Source organism: Myxocyprinus asiaticus, chromosome 19 (assembly GCF_019703515.2).
Source record: "Myxocyprinus asiaticus isolate MX2 ecotype Aquarium Trade chromosome 19, UBuf_Myxa_2, whole genome shotgun sequence".
In the NCBI taxonomy this organism is placed as follows: Eukaryota; Metazoa; Chordata; class Actinopteri; order Cypriniformes; family Catostomidae; genus Myxocyprinus; species Myxocyprinus asiaticus.
In genome coordinates, this window is record NC_059362.1 from 11,690,346 (window position 1) to 11,710,600 (window position 20,255).

The window sequence follows — 20,255 nt, forward strand, 5'->3', positions numbered from 1 at the left end:
TGAAATTGAAATCCATAAATCTTAAAAATAGCTTAAAATATATATGTTTTTGAGTGTAACCAGCACTGTATTTAAAGAAAATATCAGAAAGCTTTTTCTTTTTCAAAGTGATCCAATATTTAGTTTTTTACAGTAGGCCTAGAGTGCTACCAGAGTTTTGAAGGAAAATAAGACTATCTAAAAAAAATAAAATAAAAACAAAGATAGTTAAGATCTATATTTATTATCCCATATTTTCTGATGGTAAATATATGGGCCTTTTGTATCAATTTTGGAACAAGTCCTAGGTACTGTATTTTCTCTGCAAACAATAGTCACCAGATATTTATTGTGTCAAACATATCATGACAAAACAGTTTTTTTTTTTTTTTTTACTTCTAAATGTATCATGTCAAAAAAAGAGTATACAAATATATGTCTAAGGCAAGTGCAAACAAATAAACCTGAGAGTCATTTTGTACACAGACAAGTAAACCCACAATTGCCATGATTTAGACTGTTATAAATGTAAGGTGATGTAACCATTAGTTTCTCTCTTGTTTTTTTATTTTTTTATTTTCAGCATTCTACAACTGAAATGAAATAAAACAATTCAACACATTAACAATACTTTTTAATTACCAATACAAATATTTTTGATACATAAACAGATCTTCAGTTCAGAAAAAAAGTTCAGAAACCAGATACCGTCAATAAATTATATTAAATAAGATTTCTAAATTGCTACACATCTAAACCATGGTAGAAGTGAAAATGACAAAAAATAAAAATAAAAATAAAAAAATAATAATTTAAGCTGTTTAAGTTTTGTTGTTACTTGCAAATAATGTCACAAAAAAAAAAAAAAAAAAAAAAAAAAACAGCTTAACGTCTCAACAACATTCTTTAAAATATATAAAACCTGTATTAATACAGCAGAAAGGCTAGACACATCTTCCTGTTAGTAAGTAGTAATACTATAGCTCATATTGGTAGGTTAATATGTAGTGCCACTCTGTAGATTAACATAATAAGTTCAGACTTAAAAAAGAGAGGAAGTTGACATAAAGGAAGAGAGAAGTTTGAATCTAAGGGTGCAGATAATGCTGGTGTAATTAATTGTGGTGTTTTTCAGGGCTGGCTTTCAGTGTTTGGGTCCTCATATATGTAACTGCCAACACCTCCGGTGTTTACTCCTGAACAAAGAAAGTGAAACAACATCAGGCTATGAGAGGCAGGGTTTTTATTGTTCCGAATATTATACTGACAGAACACTGACAGATCTCTTTCCACGAATATCTGAAGAATAAAATTGGAAAATGTACCTTTTGGTCCATAGAGAACAGCATAACATGGTTTATGGCAGTAGGGCTGGCCGTCGTGCTGCAGTTTAAAACAGAAACCATGTACACTATGTACCTTTATGATATTTACAGATATCTGCCTGATAGACAATAAATGATGACTATTAAAATGACAGCATGAAGTCTTTCATTTAATCTGTTGTACATCAATTTAAAATATTGCCAGAATTTTACAAGATTTAACACTCATTTCTGACAATTAAATACAGTTTTCGTAATTTTACTTTGAAATCAACACAGGCTAGGTTGTTTACTGTCATAAAACAACAAATTACTGTTAAAAGTAACCATATTGTGCTGCATCGTGGGATAATGGCGTAAATAGTTGTGTTTCATTTGAAGTCATCATTATGGTGATTAGTGGGAACTTGGTGCGTATTTAATTTTAACATTTCACCAAGACCAGTTGAAATAGTGTTACAATAGATCACAACTGGTTTGCATGCACAATATAAATGAACTACAGAAACACAATTCTAGTACATTTTGTCAATTTGATTTAATTGCGTTCTATCCAATTAAATGTGTAAAATGTAAGTTTACTTAATCCATCTGAGTTGGGACTACATAAATACTTTTTGTAGCATTGAAGAAACTGGGCCAGGGATTTCCTTGCATGCTTTGCATGGGACTGGATGGGGTGAACAAATGTTAATATTAAGTGTTATTTAATGCATTTGAGCAAAATAAGTATATGAGGAGATTTGTTCATGTATAATATTCTGTTATATTGGTTTTTAAAAAGTGTCTGTTAGCCTGGAGTTTTGGGGGTTATCATTGTGGTGAAGAATGGCACTTGTGCTTAGTTTGAGGATGAACTTTCACGTTCAAGTAATGTTTGGTTCGAGTGCTGCTTTCCTCCGTAAGCAGTTGCTATCAAATTTCACTGTCCTTAGATTGCTCACCTGGCAATTACTAATGATTAATCTATTAAGCTGGACCAACATAAGAAATTAAAATACATTAATTAAATAAACATTATTAAATTGAGTTTGACTAATCTTATGAAGCTGAGTTAAAAGTACTATTGTACATTGATTTGACCTAATTTAACTTAATTATGTTGGCTCAATGAAAATGACTAAACTGGTTGTAAAAACATTCACAAATTCCATTAAAGGCAATGACTTCATTTTTTTAGTGTATAAACTAAGCTTAGTGATTGATTAAGTCTAATCATAACTTGCACACTACACCACAAGTGCCAATACTGAACATTATAGTACAGAAAAAAAATAGATATTTTTAAAAACAATTAAGGGGGTGTTTTTTTTTTGTTGTTGTTGATTTTTTTTGTTTTTTATGCTGTTGAGGTGAGCTGAATATTTAATATGGCACACACTGAACTCAACGTTGGTGACAATCCACAAATGATTTTGGATTACAAAAATAACTCTGAACATGACAAAACAAGTAACTGAACATACTGTAAGCATGCATATATATTGTAAGGATTACAGGGATATATTGTAAATTCACACTAACCTCTGCATGGCTGCCTGGGGCCAGAGTCTTACTGCACCTCTCACATCGCAGACAGGGTCTGTGCCAGTCTTTACCCAGGGAGGTGACCTTTTCAGCTGAAACACAAAGAAGGAATCGCAGGCACTTCTGTAAGCATCAGGCAACCTCAATAAATGCTAATGTATTTCCCAGTATTGCTGTATACACATCAGTGATGTGCACAGCACATGTGATGTGCAGAGGCAGGGGCGAAAGGACATGGACAAAGTGTGAAGAGAAATCTGCCGCCCCTGTAGCCCCCGTTCTGTGCACGTCATTGATAAGCATGTTCCAGCTCAAGTCCATATCTGGTGTCTGAATGTCAGTGCTTACCAAAGTACACTGTTTTGTTGCACCTTGGGCAGATGTTTGGCTCACCAGAGAATGAACTGAAGCTTGCAGCTGGAGAAAACCGAAACAATTAGGTATAAAACAATTATTCACATGCAGTAAATATACATTGAATTACCATAAATGTAGTAGTCATGAGAAAATACAACAAGGAATTCAATATTATCATCCTTTTTGTTGTCATAGAACGAAGAATTTGATTTTTACATTTTCTGGTTGCCAGGGAGTTGCTATGCGGTTGCTAAAAGTTTGGGGGTGGTTCCTTGGGCATTACTTGATGGGTGCAAGGTTGTTCAGTGTGGTAGCTAGGTAGTTGCTTACTGGCCCAAGTCTCTGTGATATTCTAGTCCTTCGATATGACGCAGGTTTTAGAGATTTTTCAGACTATTTTATCTTCCATGAGGCACAAATCATAATTTAAATTGCTTAGATAAGTAGTAGGACACCTCTTTTCAACAAGCCGCATGATTTGAGGGATCATTCCTCATGTCACAAAGTGTAATACTTGGAGTAAGGCGTTTGTTCAAATCCCTCACCATAAGTATGAGCCATAATTATTTTCATTATTTTTAACCACTAATTATAACTGTTTTGCAGCACTATTACAGTCTTACCACAATTCTATTCCATAAAAACTGTTATTATTATCAGCAGGTGACCATTACCACTGCATTAGTAGGTATATTACTGTAGCAGAGCAAGATATTTCCGAAAAACTCACCCTTCACTGGGCCCCTGGTAGGAGCAGATGCTTTCTTCTTTTCAGCTTTGACCTGGGTTTCCATGGCAACGGGGGCAGGGGCATCGTTCGCAGGTGTATCATATACATATGCGCCGGCCCCACCAATATTTACACCTACAGAAAAACAAAATGAACCTTCTTAAGTCTTTAAGGCAGTATAGTCACTTCCCTGCTACAAAAGAACTTTTTTTTTTTATCTTTCTAAGATGTTTTGATTGTCCTAGACTGTTTAAACTGGTCTCCCTGCATAACCAACTGAAAAGTTTAGAAACCCTAACTAAAACCTGCCAACAGACAATCCTGACCAGGCTGGGAGACAAGCAAGCCTGGTTGAAGCAAAAAAATAATTCAGCTGGGTTTGCCTGTGAATCTACTTATACATTTCATTTTATAGCGCATGCATTTCGTTATCTCAACACATTGAAAATGGCTTTTAAATTCATGCAGAGTTTATGCTTGTAAAAATGAGTCAGTCCATATAAAGATCAGAGATTTAAGTGTTGAACCAGCTCTGTCTATCTAATTAAGAATCTGTAGGATTAAAGCAAAGAGTGCCCTAATTCCTGCAAGTGCCACAAATTATTAACAGAGTGATTCCAGACACTAATTAGACATACTGCACCTTTTGGTCCATAGAGGGCAGCATAGCATGGCTTGTGGCAGTATGGTTTCCCATCATGCTGCGAACAGTGGACAAAGCACATCACTGAAATTAATTAGGCATCCAGTTCCTGACATCCTAGTCAGTTGTCATAAAAAATTAACACCCATGCAGTCAAAAGATTAAAGGATGCAATATTCTCAACATCTAAAGAGCAAATAGCTAACTGTACAGATGATATTTGTTTAACACTAAGGCTCTTTGCTTTACAGATAACAGTGTGTTACCCAGTGCAGTTGAAACTGTGAATTATCTACATCATTATTTAGAATATGAAACATCCATTTTAGTAAGTGAATTTACATGACAGTGTAACCGAGTTAAAATGCCAGTGTTCTTATTTAAGTCTATAATGAGCTCTATTTAATAACAGAATGTTTTTTTTTTTATTTATATCTTTTTAACCCCATGAAATCAAAACTGTCGAGGTCACTTTGATGCTGCGTCAGTAGCTGACCCTGTTGGAGCTCCTCTCAGCAGTACCGATCTCTGAAACCCCATCAAATCACAGCAATTACTGTATATATTGGCAGGTGACACATGTTGCTCCGCCCCCATACACGTGTGTCGCACACATATAAGCCTGGGCACAATGCCACATCATCAGAATTTCAATGAGTCAATCTCCTATCTTCTCTCTGCTTTACCAGCGGCACTTGGTGAGACCGATTGCATTCACTGTGAACTCAAGAAACTCAAAACGCTTCATTCTCAGCTCACTTTCGTTCTGAAAGCCGAAGCCTCTTCCCTTTCCTTAAGCCATATTTCGTCTTCGGCTCCTGGGGGACCGGACAAGAGAAGTGCGTGAGGACAGGATATAGAGCGTGGAGATTTTAGGATGATAAGACACAGGCCCAAGCAGTGCGTGCCTCCTCTCCTCCATATCAAGAACTTCGCCCGTTAAGTGCAAGCACTGTTTATTGCCTGCGGGCAGGAGGACAAACAGGTTTTTACTATTGTTGAAGGCATGCCAGAAGACTGCGATGTCAAAACACAGAGATTTATGGTGCCTCCATTTTACCTAGCAGCCTTCTCGCTGTTGTGATCCAGGAACGAGTTTGCAGCATGATGCTAGTCACTTCATTGCCTGTCTTGCTGTTGTAAACAACGTGCCACAAGACTGCCATGTTGCAACAATACGATTTAAGACATACACAGTGTTATTTTCCCTGACCCTCAAGAGGGCCTGGGGCAGAAAAAAATACCTCTGTGTCCCCAATGCAGCCCTTTTGCTTCCCCGCCGTCAAGTTTTTTTCAAACCCTGTTGTGGTCCCACGAGGCACAAAAATACACACAAAACTTACAGAAGTTCCAGCTTCAACTAAAAAAACACGGTTGTGCTGAACAAACACCCATGAAGGTGGGTAGCATTTGGACCCCATCGGTCACAGGTGAGCCCTGGTGTGGGCTTCTGGAGATCTCCAGGTGGGTACTGAACACAGTTGTACATGTACATGTGCTTCAGTTCACGAGGCATCCGCCTCGCTTTAACAGCTTCACGATGCAGAAGGTACCAATTTTGTGCTCAGAGGGACAATGTCTTGTCGCCAAAGATCCAATTGGTACTGTACTGGTGTACAGAAAGACTTCTACAGCCACTATTTTCTGCTAGAACCAAGAAGGATGGTGGGCTACAGCCTATACTGGACGTAAGACGCTTGAATCAGACAATCACAAAGTCTCCATTCAAGATGATTACTCCGAGACAGAATTTGTTTCACGTCTGTCCTCTGGACTGGTCTGTGTCAATCAGTCTGAAAGATGCATTCTTTCATGTGCAGATAGCCCATCGTCATAGGCCATTATTGAGATTCCTATCCATGTACTGAACTACCTAAATGAAAATCGTGTTGGTGCCCAGTCGGCAAGTTTCTTTCTTGGAATGAAACATGACTTGGTGGCCATATCGACCGATGAATGCACTCAATCTATACTCCAGTTCAAGCCGGTGGTAGCCCTACCACTGCACCAGTTCCAGCAGGTTTTGGGTTTGATGGCCACTGCGGCTGCTGTAACCATTCTAGGTCAACTTGAGAGTCCTTTATCACATGTGGTGGCAACTACCCATGATGCTCCGTTGTTTAGCCTTGCTAGCTATGTAGAGAATACCCGTGTTCTATCAGAAGGGCACTGCACTCGGCAGAGTGGCCAGATGCAAACTTGTCAGGGCAGATGCATCCAACACAGGCCGGGAATGTGTCAATCATATCCTGTGTGATGGTTGTCCAGTCTTCGGCACCTGGAAGGCGACACCATACTACAGGCCAGGGCCCCCATGATGGGGCGGCTGTATGCCTTAAAATAGTGACTTTTTGCTGACTGGTGATCCTCCCGTGATAAGGACCTAGCACGTTGCTCTGTGCAGATGATACTCTACTTCTCATCAGAGCCCTTGGATGCAGGACTTACTCCACCCATGCTTAAAGCAAACGTCACTGCCATAGTGACCGGCCATAACCTCTTTGGTGGTTTGTCTGTTGGCAAACACCCTCTTGTAAGTACATTTTGTGTGGTGTGAGACTGCTAAGACCCTCTCTCCCCACTACCGTCCCAGTCTGGACTTAGCACTGGTATTAAATGCGCTTTAAATGTGGTTCCCCATTTGGGCAATTAAAGGGGATAAGCTTACACAGACTCTAATTAAAGATTGTGCTACTAGTCGCTTTGGCATCAGTCAAATGTGTTAGGTCCCTTTAGGCCTTGTCGTTCAACGACTCTAATAGAGTTTGGACCGGGCTTGTCAAAATCTGATCTGAAGCCTAGAGAGGGTTATGTGTCCAAAGTTCTGGTCACCCTCTTTGAGTCACATACAGTATCCCATTGGTGTAAGGGCACACTTGCCAACTATTTTGCTGAGATCTCACTCTCTTCAGTCAGAGGTATGTCACACTTGTGGATACAAAATAGTTGAGGGGTGACAGACATAACGACTCTCCACACCTCTCTCTCTCTGATTTCTTGTCACGTGGAGCTCACTGAAATATCAACAGGAGTACCATATGAACATAAACAATTGTATTAGAATGATTTAGGATGTGTTTCATGTAGTAAGTTTGCCTTGTAAATGTGTGTGATTGTGTATTTATCTCCTCAGCTTCCAGTAAATAAAGAAATAACTTTCCGTAAAAACAAACTGTAGTGCCTCTGCTTTTTAGAGTAGGAGAACCCCAGGAAAAATGCTTGGTGACAGAATCACTATGGATTACAATCTGCATTTGTGATAATATGCAGCTGAGTGCGATCACTGAACAAATCACTTGATGGGGTCGGAGCAACAAATTGAGAAAAAGTTAAGAAATGCTTTATAATATATATTTACTGTCTTTCTCTTCTAAAAAAAATTAACCAAAAATATTGATGATTCATCTTGCATTCAGGGGTGTATACAAAAGTCCCCTGCCCCTTATACCACCTACTTTTGACATGTAATAGCAAAGAGCAAATCACGTTCATGGCTGTGATATAAACTAAAGGCTAATGGCTTTTTTTTTTTGTTTTTTTTAAAGGACATGCTTTTTGACATGTCCCACCCCAACTTCAACAGGAAAATCATCATCACAAGAATGAAAATTGAAAGTGTATGGATAGATTGATTGCATTTTTCAAACCATTTTATGGGGTCCTTAACTGATATATCTGATCACTTTCTTTGCTTTTTTTTTTTTTTTTTTGTTCTTTGCTTTTTTTCCTCTCACCTCAGCATGTCCTCCTGGATTCAGGGTCTTGTTACAGCGTTCACACTTCAGACAGAATTTGTGCCAGTCTTTCCCCAGAGATGTCACTTTCTCTGCTGTGAGACACATAGACATATCCCATTTTGCAGATCAACATTTATCTGAAGATGTTAACATTAAGAAGATGGTTTAAGAGGTGTCTCTTTGAATAATAATGTGTTTAAATTATGTTTCAGAGTATTCTGATAGACATATAACAACTCCATTAAAAGAGTAAAATAAACATCTACTATTTCAATATTTATTGTGTGAAAATCATTTAGATTGTTTATTTATTTTTTTATTTTTTTCAAAAATTACAACTGCCATGGTGTCATCTCCACCACACTTGATGGAAATGACACTGTGCTGGGAATTTTCATGACTTTCAGAAAAACAATGACAAAACTGACATAAATCAGAATAACAGACAAATGTTGATACACTATTGGACATTTAGTAATGTTTTAAAAATGTTTTAATGAGACTTTACTTCCTAGAAGTCCACAAGTGTCGAAGTTGAAGAATCACCCATCTACAGAACAAAGTTTGAATGGAGTATTTATGTTTTGCAATTTGGGCTGAATTAACCGCTGTAATACTTAAGGTTTTAGACCAAACCAATATGGTGTTGTCTTGCAATCACAGTAATGAAATGGTGGTTTGTGTCTCAACTGTTTCTCGTCAGCACAAAAAACTGTCTACCAGGCTATCCTGGACCACTGAATGTGTTTATCCATTTAGTCTTGTGATGGTTTTGTCAATTAACATCTTAATGTGAGTGACTGAGCCCACAGAGGAATAATGTGAACCCTAATGTTCAATAAAGTTTCCATCTCTGATTACTGTCTCAGAAGATATCAGGGAGTGGTGGAGGGCAGAGAAACACTCTTATGAAGTGAAAGGTTCTTATCAAATCTGTCCTCTGTCAGATCCAGCCCAGAATATTCCAGGCACATGCCCCAGGGAGCACAGAACACCCTCATTAGTCATTGTCCACAGAGCAGTGCACTCATTACTTGAGACAAGAACAAAGAACCACACAATAAACTTTTATATCAAACTTTTAAAAAATTCAAGCAGAAAATACACTGAAAACAAAATGTTAACCTAAAAATGTGCTTCATGAGGTAATGTCTAAATTAATTGTTTTTTATTCAAAATATTATTTAACATAGCTGAAAACATTAGGTTACACCAACAAAACTAAAGGGTTAGACTGTAAAATCAGCCACAGGAGGTCGAGAAGTTCTCTTGCTGAAATTGATCAGTGCTTATCAAAATTCGAAACCACTGCCCACAATGGCCGAAGATAGAAGTGTTGTTGATGTCCACAGCGACAAAAGCGGCACCAAACAAATGTTGTATTTTTATTGTAAATGATGTATTACAGTTAACAGGAATAATTATTTTATTAACCAAACACCTCAACCCAACCTAACCGTCAATAGAGTAAAAAATTAATCTTAGAGAGAAAGTGGAGGCCTGGGTAGCTCAGTGGTAAAATACGCTGGCTACCACCCCTGGAGATCACTAGCTCGCTAGTTCGAATCCCAGGGCGTGCTGAGCGACTCCAGCCAGGTCTCCTAAGCAACCAAATTGGCCTGGTTGCTAGGGAGGGTAGAGTCACATGGGGTAACCTCCTCGTGGTCGCTATAATGTGGTTCGTTCTCAGTGGGGCGCGTGGTGAGTTGAGCGTGGTTGCCGCAGTGGATGGAGTGAAGTCTCCACACGCGCTATGTCTCCGTGGCAACACGCTCAGCAAGCCACGTGATAAGATGTGTGGGTTGACTGTCTCAGACGCAGAGGCAACTGGAATTCGTCCTCTGCCACCCGGACTGAGGCGAATCACTATGCAACCACAAGGCATTCCAAATTGGGAGAAATAGGGGAAAAAATCCACAAAAAATAAAATAAAAAAAATCTTAGAGAGAAATGCAACTTCTGAAATGTGCTCATTATTAGCTGTTTCTATCCAAGTTGCAAATTTAATTTATCCATACCATGTGTTCAAAAAAACAAAATTGTAATTTCTGGGGGGCCTGGGCAGCTCAGCGAGTATTGACGCTGACTACCACCCCTGGAGTCGCGAGTTTGAATCCAGGTCGTGCTGAGTGACTCTAGCCAAGTCTCCTAAGCAACCAAATTGGCCCGGTTGCTAGGGAGGGTAGAGTCACATGGGGTAACCTCCTCGTGGTCGCGATTAGTGGTTCTCGCTCTCAGTGGGGCACGTGGTGAGTTGTGCGTGGACCGCGGAGAATAGCATGAGTGGTTTCATGCACAACGAGCCACGTGATAAGATGCGCAGATTGACGGTCTCAGAAGCGGAGGCAGCTGAGATTTGTCCTCCGCCACCTGGATTGAGGTAAGTAACCGCGCCACCACGACGAACTACTAAGTAGTGGGAATTGGGCATTCCAAATTGGGAGAAAAGGGGATAAAAAAAATAAATAAAAAAAACATTATTTCTGGAGAAATTGTAGCAACTGTGACTCTTTCATTACTAAAATACTCCCAGTTTAGAGCACACAGACAAAGCACTGTAAAGAACTTTGTCTCATTTCAGGGAGTGACAGCGCATCACACAATTCTGGGAGCACTATGTGTGTGTGTTCCTCCTTCCGTATATCTTTGCTGTTCGGCTCGATCTATATGATATTTTTCAAAAGTGTCAATAAACCTGTTCTTTGACAAAGTTTAAGTTAATATTAAATAGCTTCGCAAACTCTTTGCAGACTTAGGAGTTTTAGGACACCGTTATTTCAGGATGACCAAAGCAACACTTCAGATGTAATGATTGGTCCTCTGGTTAGTCCTGTTATGAACGAGTTATTCAGTCACATGACCTTTTTTATGTCTAGCTTGTATTCCTTATAAATCCAATATAGTTTATTCGGTTAATGTGTTTTCATCATAGTTTATGCACATTTTTTATTATCGAATAAAAAATATCAACTATTTTATGCACATTTTGGAGATTTTATTCGCATCTTGGTGTTTCCATCCAGTAGTTTTCATACAATATCCCAAAATGCGCATAAAAATACGTGGATGGAAACCAATTTATTGATTAGGTGAATGTAATTACTTCATGGTTTCCATGGGACTAGAATCAGTGTCTCTGAGGCTGCTTGCGCTGTGTGTAATCAGTAGCGTCAAAAGGTAAATTGATGCAAAAATATCTGATGGGCGATACCACTTGTTAGTAACTGTTAGTAACTGTCGTCTCTGCATACTAAGCTGGGATAGGAGAAAGTATTTAAGATAGAAAAAAACCACTCTTCATTTTAAATTAACTTTCTCTTTCTTGCTCAATCTTTCTCCTCATAAGACGCATCTCTTTCCACAATAGCACATTTCCACACAGCTAGAGATATTAACAAGATTAAGAACTGAATGTTTTTGTGGTGCAAACAAATGTGCAGAGAGATGAGCAGACAGTAATTAATGAGGCCTTGTCTCTAGAATTGCTGTTCTGTTTAATGGGCTCACAATGTCCTCTTAACCTAAAGTATGAAATTAGCTGTTTCCATAGTGAGAATACGCATGGCAGTTTTTAGTCTGACGGAAAGTTACAAAGGTTGCAAACTCTTTCGAAACAATAGAGAAAAAGTTTTTGATCTTCTGGTGTATAATGACTGTATATTCATTGGTGTTATAAGTTAGTGTTAGTCAGTGGTTGGAAAGAAAAAGACCTGCACAAACAAGGGCTCAGTGATTTTTTTTTTTTTTTTTTTGGATGGTTCTTAAAGGAATAGGTCACCCAAAAATGAAAATTCTCTCATCATTTACTCACCCTCATGCCATCCCATGCAGATGTGTATGACTTTGTTTCTTCTGCTGAACACAAACAAATTTTAAAAAAATATCTCAGCTCTGTAGGTCCATACAATGCAAGTGAATGGTGACCAAATCTCTGAGGCTCCAAAAAACACATAAAGGCACTACAAAAGAAATCCATAAGACTTGGTTTTGGGCGAGAAAAGATCAAAATGTAACTCTTTTTTACAGCACATCTCGCCATTGCAGTCTCTAGGCACGATCATGATTTCAAGCTTGAGCTAGTGCTTAACACATGCTAGATGGAACCAGGAAGTGTAATCAAGCTTAAAATAATGATCACCAATGAGACTGCAGATGTCAAATTTCATAAAAGGAAAAGGAGTTATACTTTGGTCTGTTTTCACCCAAAACCGATTGTATCGCTTCAGAAGACATGGATTAGACCACCAGAGTCTTATGGATTACTTTTATTCTGCATTTATGTGTTTTTTGGAGCTTCAAAGTTTTGGTCACTATTCACTTGTCACAGAGCTGAGATACTTTTCTAAAAATCTTCGTTTGTGTTCTGCAGAAGAAAGAAAGTCGTACACATCTGGGATAAATTTTGAGAGAATATTCATTTTTGGGAGAACTATCCCTTTAAGGTAACAATTGCAGGTTACTACTTTTACAATGTAGACTCCAAAACTGTTGTTCATTTACTGTGAGAGCATTAACATTTGTCGTAAATAAATAAATAAATAAATAAATAAATAAAAGAACAAACTGACCCCTCCCTGCAGGGGATTACACAATAAAGAGATGGAGAAAATAACAGTGGATAGCTATATACAGTTTAATGTCTAATTAATGACTAATTACGTTGTGGGGGGAAATGCCAGATGACACCTGCAGTTTAAAATAATCTTTCTGCTATTTATATATTAAAAATGAGAAGAGCATGAGGAAGAAAATAATGAAAACGAAGAAGAGCTCTGTTTGAAACTAAATGTGGTACACACCCCATTCAAAGGAGGCTTTCTAGGAATGGAAATGGAAAGCAAAAGGCTAATAAATAATGTGTAGACTGGACAAAAGAGTGTAGCAAGTATTTACCAGATTCTAAAAATGGGTCAAATCAGATTTTGACTGCATGGCTGATCTACAGTAGTAAGCAGTTTATGCCTCTGAAACTGTGGTGGTGTATTGGTGGATATGCTACTAATTAAATTCTTCTTTCACTAATGGCTGTTCACACTAACTCTGTTCAGGTGAACATACATTGTAAATTATTATCCATTAAACATGGAAGTTTCGTCTGAAAAAAAAAAGAATAAAAAAAAAAAAAACACCTAATATTTGTAGTCACACCTAATCAATGAATTTAAACTAATGCTATTTGGGTCTGTGTCTGAGATACTGCCTGTTTCAAATATAGCCTACTCTCAACCACCATAATTGTGCATTTCATACTTCATGCATTATTAATTCTGCAATAATCAAAAACGATCTTGTATTCATATTTGATTTCCTTTCAAATTATGTAACTGCATATGCTACTGTAAATATTCATTGTAGCCTATCTTAAATCTAATCCGACAAAGGCAGTTAAAATTGCATGATCAGATTTCAGCTTCTGTAATGCAAGTGGACGAATCTTAATCATAAAACAGGAATTCATTCAGTGAAAATATCGTTCCCTCCTAAGTAGCCAATTAATATCAAGCACAATGTACACTGTATTATGTATTGCACAATGTATTATCTATTATCTATAATGCATACCACGATAAACATAATTCAGACAACTAATTTAACAACAAATACGTTGCAGACAGTCATTTCGCCAGCGTGGGCATTGTTTTAACCTAGTGCCATTGCAAAAAGGATCGGAAAAGAAGGACCACTTACCAAAATAAACCGTTTTGTCACATTTTGGACATTTTGATGCCATGTTCCATAAAAAGCTACACGTTCCTTTAATTTGAGCAAATTATTATCTTGTATTTAGATTTAACAAATGGCACTGTCTCGATCTCAGCGATGCTCAAAGCGCGAGCGCATCCTCCCTTTCAATATAGCCAGCGCGCGGATCCTCCCTATATGACGTCAGAGGGCAAGTGAATGTGCGCACCCTTCATTTCATTGAGCAACTGATGTCAGCACACTCACCCGCACTCACTCACACTCTCTCTCTCTCTCTCTCTCTCTCTCTCTATAGGACTGATGCAGGTGGATGCAGACTGTCTGTACATTCTAATCTTATTTCCAGCAGGAAGATGCATAACACTGAAATTCAGATCACATGCAAATATGACTGTGTGACCTACTCAGTTATTTAAATGCATTCTATTTTTATTTTTTTATTTTTTTTTATGGATATTAAATAAATGTCACTCAAACCCTGCTTCTATGTCATTACTCAATGTGCTAATTTAAATTCCAGCATCACACCGGCCGACAAGATTGCATATCTTTCATGGTATTCTGTATGATGGTGCCATCATTTCAGCTGTCAGGGACAAATTTAGACTTGATTTGCCAGTAGCAAAGAGCAGTCAATTCTGGACCCCTTCCTCTTTCAAATATTAAAGAGATAGTTCACCCAGCAATTAAAATTCTGACATCATACACAGTACTGTACTCACACTCATGTTGTTCTAAACCACGTGACCTTCTTTCTTCCACTGAGCACAAAAAAATATGTTATGTAGAATGTTAGGGACTGACAGCCTCAGTCATCATTCACTTTCACTGCATCTTTTTGCTTTCCATACACTAAAAGTGAATGGTGGCTGAGGCTGTAAAGTGAATAAGATGTTCTCTCACTGACATTTTTCAAAGTATCTTTTCTTTTGACCCCCTGTATGCCATAGCAACATGATTTACAGAATTTCAAATCAACTGAACAAATAAAGGGAATTGATTAATGACAGATTTGGCTGATAATGAACAAGAGGGGCCATTTACCTTAGACAGAAACAGTTGGATGATGTCATGGGGCACAAATAACTTTAAACAGCGGCTTAGAAAGATTGATTTAGTTGAGAATGTTTAGGCTTTATGATTCGTGGAATTCCCATTCTGCTTAAAATGTAGGCTTATATCAACAGAGTTTCAGCCTTATCTTGTATGTTGTATCTCTTTAAACAGTTGCGGTGTAAACACATCCGGTATTGGATTTTAAAATAAATTTTTTACAGAGGCACTTAGAATCCCAAAAGAGATGCTCTTTTCCTAAAATAAGCATAGTTTGTGTCTGTTTTCCACTTTTTGGCTTTGTACACTTTATGAAAGCACACAGGAAGCAAGTTAAATATTACAGTTACACTGGTGACCAAAAGTTTGGAATAATGTGCATATTTTGCTGTTTTGGAAGGGAATTGGTACTTTAATTCACCAAAGTGGCATTCAATTGATCACAAAGTATAGTCAGGACATTACTGATGTAAAAAACAGCACCATCACTATTTGAAAAAAATCATTTTTTTTATCAAATCTAGACAAGCCCCATTTCCAGCAGCCATCACTCCAACACCTCATCCTTGAGTAATCATGCTAAATTGCTAATTTGTTTTTGAGTTGCCACATTATGCAATAGACTGGCATGTCTTAAGGTCAATATTAGGTCAAAAATGGCGAAAAAGAAACTCGTGCTTTACAATGCTTGAAATTGCCAAAAAAAAAAAACAAAAAAAAAAAAACTGAAGATTTCATTCAAAGGTGTGCATTACAGTCTTCAAAGACAAAGGACAACTGGCTCTAACAAGGACAGAAAGAGATGTGAAAGGCCAGATGTAAAACTAAACAAGAGGATAAGTACATCAGAGTCTCTAGTTTGAGAAATAGACACCTCACATGTCCTCAGCTGACAGCTTCATTGAATTCTACCCGCTCAACCCCAGTTTCATGTACAACAGTAAAGAGAAGACTCAGGGGTGCAGGTCTTATGGGAAGAATTGCAAAGAAAAAAACACTTTTGAAACAGAAAATCAAAAAGAAAAGGTTAGAGTGGGCAAAGAAACACAGACATTGGACAACAGATAATTGGAAAAGAGTGTTATGGATCTTAACCCCATTGAGCATTTGTGGGATCAGCTAGACTGTAAGGTGCGTGAGAAGTGCCCAAGACAGCCACATCTATGGCAAGTGTTACAGGAAGTGTGGGGTGAAATGTCACCTGAGTATCTGGACAAACTGACAGCTAGAATGCCAAGGATCTGCAAAGCTGTGATTGCTGCACGTGGAGGATTTTTTGATGAGAAATCTTTGAGATTTTTTCAAATTGTAATAGTATTTTTTCACAATATTAATGTCTTGACTATACATTGTGATCAGTTGAATGCCACTTTGGTGAATAAAAGTACCAATTTCTTTCCATAAGAGCAAAATCTATACATTATTCCAAACTTTTGGCCGCCAGTGTATAACATTCTCTAAAGTGTAAGTGCAATTGTCACAACTGTTTTATGGGACATCACAACTATTGCATGTCTGCAAAATGTAGTAGCTCACCCAAAACATTTAATTCATGCTTCAAAGCCTAGTTATTTTGTCAGTAAATTGGCCAATGCCACCAAACTGAAAAGTTTTTTTTTTTTTTTTTTTTTTTTGTCATCATGTGATTTGTTTTTGTTGACACTGACTGCTTACTGTTCTATACAAGAATGTCAGTTTTGTCTAGCTGAATGCTATTGTGTTTCACACTGAGCTTTTTAGATACTGATATCAACAGTAGGTAAAAGTTTACTGGGAAAAGTCAGTACTGTACAATACTGTAGTACACAGAAAAAGTATATGCACATTTGTATGTATACAGTAAATATATTTTTGTGGCAGTGTTACATGTAAACAGAAAATTCACATCTGCATGTCTATTTTTACACATTTATTACATGTAAAGTCTTATATTGTGAACAGAAAATTGCCACAAAATGACATCCATGCAAAAAAAAAAAAAAAAAAAGAAAAACGCAACAATGAAAAAACTTGTGGTAGTTCTGTAAAAAACAATAACATGTACCTCCTCACAGTACGTAACACTAAGTTCCCATCTTCTTGGTGGACATCCTGTCGCTCTTGTTGGTCTGGCCAGAGATTTAGCAGACATCACAAACATTCCATGTCATAGATATTTATGGAATATACATGTATGTCTGACAGATTTTGATAATTGAATGGATCATTTTGCATGTGATGGCTCACATGATGAAAGAATGTTTAGAAGTTGTCAGAGAATCAACTCATGTGCATTTAGTTACAATTGTGCAAATTGTAGACAATTGTTCATACGCTTTTGTACGCATGTGCCAAAACATGTGCAGTTTGCTTAAATGAATAAGAAATTCAAATCTGGTGTGAACAAGAAACTAATTTTTCAAAGATTTGAACTTAATGTTAAAAAATAAAAAAATAAAAAAATCTCATTCGAAAATTGAGCCAAAACGATTGAGAAAAACTGTAAACAATATACAATTTTCCATGTCTCTTCTTAAAATCATTGATCCATGTATACTTTAATTTGGTCTAAGTTACCAGTGGGAGCAATAAACTTCAAATAAAATCAATTTAATTTCATAGGCTTCCTCAACCTGCTTGTCAAGTTCCAAGATCCCTGATCTTATGTATTAAAATGTTAAAGTAGACATAAGGAGACAGTGAGAAGTCTTGATGCTGGGTTTATCTGTAATTCCTCTCTGACTATTTTAACCGAGCCATAGCAGAGGGTTCTTTGCCAAGCATTATGGACAAACAGGGTGCTTATCTCTATCAGGTACAGAGATAGTGAAAGACAGGCCCAATGCTTTGTCCATAAATGGATCGCCTTTCTCGGTCAAACTTCACATGGGTTGATATGTGCCATGCTGTCAGATGCCATGCAAGCATTCTGAAATTCTGGTGGCTCATAGCATCTGTGAGACTGACGATGGGTCAGTCAGTTTCTCTAATCACAAACCATAGAAAGAGCATATGCTACTATGTATTCCCATGTAAAAGGGCCAAGTGGGGGCTGTTTGATCTTAAATGTTAAAAATGTTTCTAGTGCTAGTTCCATATTTCAAGTTGATGTTATCATAATGATCTCTAATGTTTCCTTAGAGGCTTTGCTATCTGATTTGGCTACACCATTAAGCACTTTAAAAAAGCAACTTCAAAAGCTATAATGGTTCTAAACTATTCTTGAGGGCTGATACTGGATCTTGGCCTACAAACATTTATCATGTAAAAATGTGAGAAATTGTTTTCTTTTTACTGTAAACTCGTCATGTTCATTGCCTTGCATTTTTTAACCAAATTAACGGCAAGTTCATTTAAACATGCTTTAAAACCTAAACCTTTCCTTTTCATATAAGCAATATCTGACAGAGCTCTCTCTCCTTTTTTCGGAAATACCAGACATTTGCTGAACCCTATCACACCTTGATTGTCCTCCATGCAGGTGTAAATTGGTTTTCTTCTCAAGAGCATGAAATGATTATGAAATGATTAGTAAAATAAGGATACTGATGTCAAGAGAGCAGAGTTGACTGTTGGGAGGATCACCAAGGTTATTAAAACATAAGGGAAATATGATTTATTTTCATCTACAAGGTTTAACATAGCCTTCCTTATACACTGTAAACCCAAATATGTTAGCAGAACTCAAACAAATTTGAGGTAATCAGTTACAATAAAAATTTTAAGTTAATAAATTACAAGTGTAAGCAGAACTGTCAGTTTTTGATTTTGTAATACTCATGCGTGTTGATCAATTTAACATACAATATCAATTTAAATACTTGAAGTAGAGAAAACCTAGCTAGTATGTGCTAGAATTAGCTAGTACAATGGCTCATTGAGTAAAGCTGTATAAAACACTCTTAAATTGTACCTGTCCTCAAACTAAGCTCAAGCTCCACTATTCACCATAATGGAACTCACACAGAAATTTAAAGTCAGCTATACATAATCATTATTCCTATCAGGGTTATCATTTCTATGTCTGATCATTTCATTAGCTATTTGTCATTATCATCATCATCAGCTATTTTCCATGTCTCCATGCCATGTTTTCCATGTTGATTGGTGAATAATATTGGAACTAGTTTCCATACTATATTTTAATTGCCTGAAAGTATTGTGTTGAATCCTCTTTTAAACCCAAAGAAGGTTGTGGGTTTGAAATAGCAGTAAAGAAAAACAGTAACAGAAAAGATGTATTTCCAAAAATTAAATCAATAAAAAAAAAAAAAAAAAAACAACAACAGCACACCATTTCCAATCACAAAGTCCCTGTTTTCACCATTAAAGGTGCACTCAGATTTTTTTACTCATTAAATAAGTTTTACTCCTAAAGAAATGAATTGTAATTTTGAAACATATATATGCAATCATGAGCACTCACATTAAAATGAAGACTCCAGTCATATCAGTAACGTCATAAAAGCTGTTTTATTCTACATGGAAAGGGTCTCCTCATGGGGGCTGCCATGTTAGGATCACATGACCAGATAAATACTACTCGCTTAATCTCAGTAACTGTCCTTTTATTTGACACTATTTCTGTATCCAAAATCATGTACTGTCAGTCAGAGTATGTAATGTATATGATGAAGGATGCACTTATCGGCCAGTTAAACAGTACGTACTTTAGGTATGCATGCGAGTAGTATGACTAGATTCGAGACATTCTTCATCCGGGAACATGAACATTGGCTTGTGCGCTGAATATTGTGAAGTTTCAATAACAGGACTTTATTTAGTAAATGTCTGAACTTTTATTAACATCAACTGACAGCCACACGAAGTGGCAAGTAACTCTGCCAGATCAACTCACAGCTTGCCTCTCACCGGCTGCACACCACAGCTCCCCCTTTAGGGTTCTTTACACATTACATATAGCTGTACAGCATTAAATATGACCTTACAACACATCACACTTCCTTTGGTGTTACTTAACATATACAACACATTAGGTCATCAAATTACTCATAACATTGATCAATATACTAATGTTTACTTAACCCACTAATAATCAACTGAACTTTGTAACCTGTATGAATCTCAGATCACAACATTTTCCAACAGTCCCTTAAACCCTTTCAACATTCACATTTATCAAACACATCTTTGCAATTCAACAATAGTATGTGTACATGAACATTCTTCTTTTCTTTTTTTTTTCACATTGATGAACATGC

At 37.2% G+C, this 20,255-nt stretch overlaps 1 protein-coding gene across 1 annotated transcript; it reads right to left on the minus strand.

Annotated features, from left to right (window-relative positions):
• Window positions 1–207: 207 nt before the first annotated feature.
• Window positions 208–14,162, minus strand: crip2l (cysteine-rich protein 2-like). Its single transcript, XM_051645380.1, has 8 exons — window positions 13,987–14,162; window positions 8,296–8,390; window positions 4,562–4,619; window positions 3,919–4,053; window positions 3,180–3,248; window positions 2,829–2,923; window positions 1,305–1,362; window positions 208–1,175 (listed from the first exon to the last, which is right to left on the minus strand). Exons 1-8 carry the CDS (start codon window positions 14,027–14,029, stop codon window positions 1,111–1,113), a joined length of 618 nt encoding a protein of 205 aa, XP_051501340.1. The 5' UTR covers window positions 14,030–14,162; the 3' UTR covers window positions 208–1,110.
• Between the last annotated feature and the right edge of the window lie 6,093 nt (window positions 14,163–20,255).